The sequence below is a fragment of the Ursus arctos genome, unplaced genomic scaffold (assembly GCF_023065955.2).
Source record: "Ursus arctos isolate Adak ecotype North America unplaced genomic scaffold, UrsArc2.0 scaffold_5, whole genome shotgun sequence".
Classification (NCBI taxonomy): Eukaryota; Metazoa; Chordata; class Mammalia; order Carnivora; family Ursidae; genus Ursus; species Ursus arctos.
This window is the reverse complement of record NW_026623067.1, coordinates 15,270,077-15,279,196: the sequence shown is the minus strand read 5'-3', so window position 1 is coordinate 15,279,196 and position 9,120 is coordinate 15,270,077. Positions and strand designations below refer to the sequence as shown.

Here is a 9,120-nt window from a genome sequence, read left to right as displayed (position 1 = left end):
GGTGAGACTGAGAGAAGTGAAGACGTCAAGGATGACTGCAAGGTTTCTGGCCTTGAGCGATCTCAAGGATGGATCTGGCGGCAGCTGAAGAGCGAGCAGCTTTAGGCGGAGCAGGCTGTAGGAAAGCACAGTAGTTCCATTTTCAATACGCAGCATTTGTGATTTTATGAGACAGCCAAGTGGAAATTTCACTCTTGGCTGCAAAGACCGAGGCACGCCCAGGGGCCCTGGGCAGAAGTGAGTGCACTGTGTGTGGTGGGCCTTTGTGTGGAGAGCAGCTGTGGAAAGTTCTGGAGCACGGTGAGCACGTGTACTGCGGGAAGCTCACAGACTGGAAGGCGTCGTCACCTGTCACTGATGTGTTCAGAGGCAGGATGTGTGCCCCGGTGTTGATTCAGGGTGAAGCTCGTTTGACTTGGTCCTCCAGACTCTCCCTGTTGCAGGAAATAAGGCCTTAGATGGTGAAGAAGGAGCCTCTGAGCTCAGTCTTAAATGAATCGGTCTTTTCTTGAAGTACGCACTTGAGATTTTGCTTTTCTGGCTGCCAAGCTTTGCTGTAATTGGTAGAGTGAGGCTGGGTGTGCAGTGGATACAAGGGCACGTTACCAAGATGCAGTGTCCTGATGGAGGACACATTCAAAAGATTTTATATTGAACACATGCCTTGAGCTTTTTTTCCTTCCCCTGATGGTAATAAGGCAATTTTTTTCAAGGAGGAGATACTGATATGAAATCACCACCTTCTGTATCAATTTAGTATTCTTCAAGGTGTTTGAAATTCACGAGTATCTCAAGGGATACTGTTGATCATTGTTACCTTAGCCCTATTATACAGTGTCGGAAATAACAAGATCTAGATATTTTTAACAGAATTTCATTTAATAAGTATATTTAAAGTTCATCTCTTCCAAAAACAGCATTTTAATTACATTCAAATTGTGTTCATTTTAAATATCAACAAACTCATCATTTACATACAGAGCTAGATATTAGAAAACAGAAGGAAAGTAAAACAAGTTTTATTTTGTTCAAAGTCCTCACTTCCAAATTTCGAACACCGTAAACTGCTAAATATATACCTCGACAAAATGTATATACATTATCAGAAAAAACACAAGTTGCTCTAAGAGGAAAAGAACTGTAATACGCATACAGCAGAACATAATTCACATAGGCTCCATTTACAGGCATATCTCTCAGAGTATCAAACAAACCAACAAAAAACCAATAACTGCAAATGTAGGCAAACAGCACAGCTGCCATTCTAAACTACTGTGCTAACAGACAGTGCTTTCCAAGAGAAAGAAGCGTTCTCAAGATCTTACGCTGACCCATGACTTTTCACTTCTTTGTTCTCAAATGCAGAAGCGAAAAACTTAGAGGAGCTGTCTTCCTGTCTTTAAATTAGATTCAGGTTGGTTTTTCTTCACATAGCAATAACCCAAATATATCATGAGAAGTGCTATCAAAGCTGTTCTCTTTAGACTTAGGAACTAAGACATTTCTTTCATTTTTCCCTGTACCTCTACGTCCCTTCAAAAAGCCTCAGGGAAAACTTTCTAGACAGGGGTGGTAAAGATATCAAATAAAGCTGAGATGAGAAAGAAATAGGAGAGTTGGCACTAACACAGGTTTATAAAAAATTACCTCCCATTTATTAAGCCATAAATGCAAAAAAAAAAAAAAAAGAAATCCAAAAATCTAAGTAGGACGGAAAGTCCTAGAAAACAAACAGGAGGCATTTAAATTGTGGTGCTGTGGGCTTTAGTGTGAAAGACAGACACCAACCAAGCTCTCAGTAAACTGCTGGGCACTTATTTTTTAACGCGTTTAATTCGTTTCCATTTTTAACTTGTTTAAATCAAGTTTCTCTAGCCAAAACGAAGAGGACGTAATGACTGCGCTCACGTTAGAGAGGTGTGAAGGCTGCACCACGGAAGGAAGGGAGGGGTGGGGCACACACCGGATTAAGAGGCAGGGCCAGGAGTAAGACAAGCACAAATCCGATCTGATCAAAGACAGGGAGGGACACCCAGGGTTTCCTTCAGATTTTACTGCACTTCATAATCAAAGATAAAGAACATCTCTCCTTTTCTTCTTAATGCATCTCAGGTTTAAAATGGCAGCATGAATAGTCCTTAATCAGCACACACTATTTTCAAAAGGGGCATTTTTAGAATTGGGTTGTTTGCTTGTTTTTTCCCAGCAAATCTTAAGCGCTGACTGTTCTAAAATGGTGCTCAGATGTACGGATACACTCAGGCTTTTCTTACAAGGAAACCATTTCCTTTGCACTAGAAAAAAAATCCTCAGTAAGAGTTATAAGTCAGTGTTCTCAACAAATGAAACATTTAACTTCAAATCGAGTATGTTTCAAATAACTGCTGTTGTGCCAGATAATGAAACTACTACTATTTTATTCAATTATAAACATATAATTAACGAACATTACATAATCATTCTTTACAATCACTATAAAAATTTAAATTACCCTTTTCTCTTTTATATGAAGATGGTGGGTCTTAAGGGACACTCTCGACCAGAAAAGCCCATTCACTCATAACACACACGTCCACCTCGGTTTCTGGAAGTCAGCGCTTCGGTGGTTTTAAATAGGTACGATGTTCTTCTGTAGCTAAGGGCTCTGAAGGAGGTTTAAAAAAAAAAAAAAAAAAAGATAAGTAACGTGATGGGTGTCCTTAGGGACCACAAACAGTGCCAGTTCTCGGAGGCGAGGAGAGCGTGACCTGCGTTCAGTCGGCTGCGGCTTTGTCCCCCAGCGGAAGGCGCTCCCATAACTGCAGCAGCTGCTCGCCGACCTGGGGCTCCAACTCCTGCACGAAGCAGAAGGCAGAATAAACACGCAAGGGTCTGGACTGAACTTTTTTAAATCCCAAAACCTATGCGGTTAAGAATCTAAGAAAAGTCCACTGCATTTCATTTTTCTACCAGAACGTGATAAAATCATATGGCACACACTGCTCTAACTCTCTGCGTTGGGGTTTGTGACGTTCCCTTGCAGACTTCAAGATCAGAGCTAGCCTGCGGATGTAGCAACTATTTGCGGCAAAATGGTAATTTCCATGGAGTTCTCCCAGAACTTCCATCTGGAAATAATGGATTTCCTTTTTAATGGAGATTTACCAACAGCACTCAGCTTCAGCTTTCAAAGGTTCACTATGAAACCTAGCTTATTAGACGTTTGGGGGTTTTAAAGAAATTATCGAGAGTATATGATATTCTTACCTTAGGAATTAGATTTTTTTCAAAATCCTTATGATAGAACAAAAATTAAAATATTCCAATACAATTGAAAAGAATGTCATTTATAGTCCTCTTGTGACACAATGTACATTTAAAAAGAATCCGAACACTTTTCATATGGTGATTTAAAGTGAGTCACACTGGTTTAAATAAATTATTAGCTGTGTGACCTTAGAATAATTTCTCCTGTCTATTTCTCCTAACTAAAACTGGGCTAATAACTCGATATGCATTAAATTAAATTACTTCGTATAAAGCAGCTAGCAGCATGGTCCATATATATGGTTATTTCCATCCCCTTAACTAGTTCAAAATGCGTGTCAGCAGCATGATAAAGGCAAAAGCAAACGTAACAGAAATAAAACAAGCCACAAAAATATAAAAAGGCTGTTATTTATGTTACATAATTAGTTAAAGGTACAAAGAAGTCAGGTACCATTGTTATCCTAAGACTTTGGTGAAATTACTTCAGAAGCACGCTCAGTTTTGAGCATATCTTCCATTAGTAAGACACCAGGAGCCTCCATGAAGTAACTCATGAAAGATTTTATGTGTATGTAATGACAGAGGGAAGCCAAAGTTACAAAGTGTCAGAAAGCCATGCGCTCTGTCAAACATGGTGCAAGCAGGTTTTCACCAGCTCTTTCACAAAGGTGACCCACCATCTCCCGTGTGCAATGGAACCTACGATCTGTACTCTCACATTTCCTCCTCAAACCACCAAATAACAGCAAAACGAAACAAAAAGAAAAGCAGAAGACAAATATCAAATGCCACTGTATACCTGGCCGTCTCTGCTGATCTGGACTTTCTTGTTGTCGTTCCAGGGATTGAGTAAGTGGTGAGCAAACTGAAAGGGAAGACTTTCCTTCCGGACCCACTCCACCTTGAATACTCCTCCCAGTCCAGCTGAGCCCCAGTCCTGGCTCTTCTCCCTTCCTATCTCAGAAGACATCCTAGAAAATCCCTGTGGGTATAATGAGGGCAAGGGGAAAGGTGAGGATGATATTAAAATTGTCTGAATTCAATTTATCTGAGAAAGCTCTGAGGTTTTTTAAATTTCAAGGTAAAAATGTAATACAAAAGTAATAGATATCTCACAAAAACGAGTTACTTATTGCTTTTTATAAAAAGACGTATTAGCAAATTTTAGAGGGAAGACTGATTCCAGCCCTCTAACATAATTTCAATATGAACAGATACTTTCTAGATAATGTATTAACAGCCCTAAACCCACATTTATTCCATGATAAACAGATACACTCTAACCTGTAAGTTTTTACTTCCAAAAATTATAATAATATCAAATAATAAATTCCTTAGTTTCTAAATTCAGATAGACATCGAGTCAAGAGGAGTTAAGAAACACACTCAGTTTCTGGATTATCAATTCTAACTTCCTTGCCTATTTAAATAAATATTTTACCAAAAAGTCAAGCTTCTCCTTACTCTTAATCCACCTGAAATAGTAAATCTAAAGTTGTCCTCAGAAGGAGAAATATCTTATCTAGAGAGGTTCTGGTAAGACGAGGAAAACAACGGGATCCCTAGAATCGTTCCCTTGAAGAGGTAACGCTACCTCCCTCATGCGCAGTCAAGCGAAATGTGTTCTTGCATCCCGATACAATAAAAAGCCAGGGTGATTTTGGGGTTTTGTTTTAATCTGCGTGGTCTAACCTGCAGCCAGAACAACCCCATTTTACTGGTTCAGGATGGCTCACCTGGAAATGTCCAGATCCTTGAACAGAAAATACCAAGTAAACCATGCTGCTTTCCCAAAACGCTCGATTTAGCTTCCGCTCATTACTAGGGGTTGTAGACCAGATACCCTTCTGTTGAGAAATTTCAAGGTTTCTCAAATTGCTACTCTTCATTATGAAGTATCGAATAGGCATGTTTGGTCTTGGTGAAGGAGATTTTGAGCCCTATAAAAGAATGCATAAGTTCTTGAAAGGTAATTTGACCTTTCGAAATCAATAGGCTCCATTAAATAACATCTTCATAAACATATAAACCAAAATATTTTACCAAATGTTCAACAAATGCAAATAGCTCCATCACGCCTGAAAAGCTACAGAAGACTCCATCAAAATGAGGTTAAAGAGCCAAAACCAAGCACTCATTTTCAAGAGCATTCGAAATCCCTTATCAGGAAAGGATCCTGGATTACGAACTTTGATTTATGCTCCAAACGTACTTTCAGAAAATATTTTAATAAACTTGCAAAGGCTGAAAACAAAACAAAAATTGCTCCAGCTTACGTACGGCCTGGGTACAGTTTCCAGGCAACAGTGCAGGGACAAACAGAACCCCGGTCTCCCTGAACGGCAGAGATGGAGCCTGGAGTCAAGAGGCCCAGGTAGTCAGTCAGTTTGCACAGCAGCGTGCTGGATAGAAGAGAGTTGCATAGAAATAGGGTTCCGAGGAACTGCAGAGGGGTCCCCACAAGTTTCTGACTACGTAGTTAGTGACCTGTACAGGAGTCAGAAAACATGACCTAACGCCAGGGAGATCCAGTGGAAAGCAGGAGACTCCACCATTGCCCGGGGCTCACACAGGGTTGGAAGTATCCCACGTTATCCCCAGCTAGAGCGCAAAGAACTGCTAATACAGAGAGCATTAGCCCACAGAAGCCTCACACCTTAGTACTGAAACTAAATTAATACCAGAATGAAAACTGCTCTGGACTTGCCGTAACATTGCTAAAAAGTAGATCTCGACATGATTAAACGGATTCCAACTAACTTAAGCTATGTACCAGAATGATGTCTGACAGTACTTAAAGGAACACAACAAAAATCCAGCAGCCAAACAAAACTAGAAGGAATGCAAAGAAACAGGAGAACGTGACCCATAACCAGGAAAAAAATGAACAAACAGCGAAAGATTCAGATCTGGCAGATGATGGAATAGGAGATGAGAATGTCAGAGCAGCTATTATAAATCCAGGCACTGTGTTGGAGAAAGTAACGTGAACTTGAACATGCTTTTTGAAAGGAGAAATGGAAGGTATTTTTTGAAAGACCCAAAGGGCACTCTGGAGATGAAAATATGATACTTGCAGTGACAAATACAGTAGAAAGAATACACAGCCAATGAGACAGTACAGATAAAAACCTCAGTGAACCCACAGACATTGACAGAGAAACCATCTCAAATGAAACGAAGAGACAAAAACAACTGAAAAAAGTGAAGAAAGCTTCAGTGACCTGTGGAATAGTATCCAAAGTCCCAAAAAGGCGGGGGAAGTGGTGAGATTAAAAAAAAAAAAAAAATGTGAGGAAATAATGGTCCTAAATTTTCCAGAATTGATGCAAACTATAAATACATAGATTAAATAAGAACTACAAATAGTAACATACCAAAATCAAACTGCTGAAAATCAGTGATAAAAAGAAAAGCTTAAATGCAGCTAGAGGAAAAAAAACCAAACATTATATACAGGGAAATAAACATAACAATGACAGGAAGCCTCCCTCAGAAACTGTAAATGAAAAGATAAAGGAATGACATCTTTGCATAAAGAAAACCACTGTCAACCTAGAATTATATACACAGTAAAAACATCTTCCAAAAATAAAAGTGAAAAAGGTTTTCCAGACGAAAGCTTAAAGAATTCATTTCCAGAATATCTGTACTAAAAGAAATGTTAAAAGATTTCTAGATAGGAGGCACCTGGGTGGCTCAGCCATTAAGCGTCTGCCTTCAGCTCAGGTGATCTCAGGGTCCTGGGATTGAGCCTGCATCGGGCTCCCTGCTCAGTGGGGAGTCTGCTTCTCCCTCTCCCACTCCCCTTGCTTATGTTCTCTCTTTGTCAAATAAATAAATAAAATCTTAAAAAAAAAAAAAGGTTTCTAGAGAGAAGTGTATTAAGGAGGGCACGTATTGCATGGTGCACTGGGTGTTATACGCAAGTAATGAATCATGGAACTTTACATCAAAAACTGGGGATGTACTGTATGGTGACCAACATAATATAATAAAAAAACATTATTATTAAAAAAAAAAAAAGAAGTGTATGATCCAAGATAGAAATTCACATCAACACAAAAGAATAAAGAGCACAAGAAATGGTAAATATTGAATAAATATGGAAGACATTTGACTCTTTTTCTAACTCTTTGTAATTTACTATGAAGTAATAAAAATTAGTCGTCTGTGTACATTGTAGTACACTGTGACATTTTTAACATATGTAGAAATAAAATGCATGAGACCAATAACACAAAGGACTGAGGGGTAAAATAAAAATACACTGTTGCAAGCTTCTCAAACTATACCTGAAGAGGCATAATACTGATCCGAGATATGCCAAGGAAAGTTAAAAAGAGCTTCAGGAGTGAATTCTAGCAAACATTTAAGGAAAAAAAATCGTATCAATTCTAGGCACCTCTTCCAAAAACCTTAAGTGAAAGGAAGACTTCCCAACTAATCTTATGAGGCCAGCATTACCCTGATACTAAAACTATGCAAAAATCACACAAGAGAAGAGAACTACAGAATAGCCCTCATGAACAAAGATCCCAAACTCGACAGAAGTTTTGATTAAGCAAAATCAAACCCAATAATACTTAAAATAATCATCATGACCAACTGAGGCATAAAAATTTAAAAATCAATGAAATCCACTTTATTAATAGAAGAAAAAAGAGAATTGTGTTATCATTTCAGTAGATGTAAAAAAAAAAAAAAAAGAGCACTGAACATACTTCAACATTTATTCCTAATAAACCCTCTCAGCAAACTAACTCCAAAAGGAAATGTCCCACAGTTATGTTATCATAAACGGTGACATGTAACTAGGGACTACCTTTTCCTCTAAGGTCAAGGCAAAGATGTCTACTCTCAACACTTTGTATTCGACATTTTGCTGGAGGTTCTAATCAGAGAGAACAGGCAAGAAAAGAAATAAACAGAATCAATACTAGAGAGAAAAAAGAAAAACTACCTTTATTAACAGATGAAAGGATTATGCATGTAGAGAATCCTGAGAAATCTACATAAAAAGCTAACAATAAATGGAATAAGATCATGGCATGCAGGGTAAATACACAAAAGTCAAATGTATCTCTATATGCTAGCAAGGAACAACTGGAAGTTAAAAATTTTAAAGAACAGCATCAAAAATATAAAATACTTAGAGATCACCTTAACAAAAAAATGTGTAATACCTGAGCTCTGAAATTTACAAAACGCTCTTGTGAAAAATCAAAGAATATCAAAAGAAATGCAGATGTATACCATGCTTATGGATTAGGAAACTAACAACTGTTCTCGGTTTTCTTCCAACTGACCTACAGATTCAATGCAATTCCACTTAATACCAAAAAATGTTTCTGTAGCAATTAACAAGCATTTTCTAAAGTTTATATGAACACCTAGAACACTAGAACACCTAGAATACCAAAACAATTGGACAAAGTTGGACAAAAAAAATGTACTGGTTTCAAGACTTAATATAAAGCTACTATAATCAACTCGCTGTAACAGAGGCGAAACGAGAGGTATACAGATCAATGCAACAGAATATAGTCCAATAAACAGACCACATTATTTATGGTCAATCGATTTCCGACAAAGGTGCCAAGATAATTGAACAGAAAAGGTAATCTTTTCAACAAATGGTGCTAGAACAACTGCACAGGCAAATGCCAAAACATTGTGACCCACTCATACTATAAACAAAACTGAAGAGCATATAGCCAAATATAAGAGCTCTCGCTGCGACATTTCTAGAAGAAAACTTGGGGGAAAATCTTTGTAATCCTGAGTTAAACAAAGATTTATCTTTTTTTAAGATCTACTTATTTGAGAGAGTGAGCCTGCGCACACGCACGCATCAGAGGGGAGGGGAGG

General features: G+C 38.2%; 1 protein-coding gene across 2 annotated transcripts in view; it reads right to left on the bottom strand.

Moving 5' to 3' along the window:
* Positions 1 to 860: 860 nt before the first annotated feature.
* Positions 861 to 9,120, bottom strand: part of YTHDC2 (YTH N6-methyladenosine RNA binding protein C2) — a 68,632-nt gene continuing 60,372 nt past the window's right edge. For both annotated transcript variants that reach the window (XM_026507774.4, XM_044387334.3), the window contains 4 exons: positions 4,986 to 5,189; positions 4,049 to 4,231; positions 2,748 to 2,834; positions 861 to 2,644 (listed from right to left, as the gene is read on the bottom strand). In XM_026507774.4, the coding sequence (XP_026363559.2) occupies positions 2,754 to 2,834; positions 4,049 to 4,231; positions 4,986 to 5,189 (468 nt within the window). In that variant the 3' untranslated portion in view covers positions 861 to 2,644; positions 2,748 to 2,753. The remainder of the gene's footprint in view (positions 2,645 to 2,747; positions 2,835 to 4,048; positions 4,232 to 4,985; positions 5,190 to 9,120) is intronic.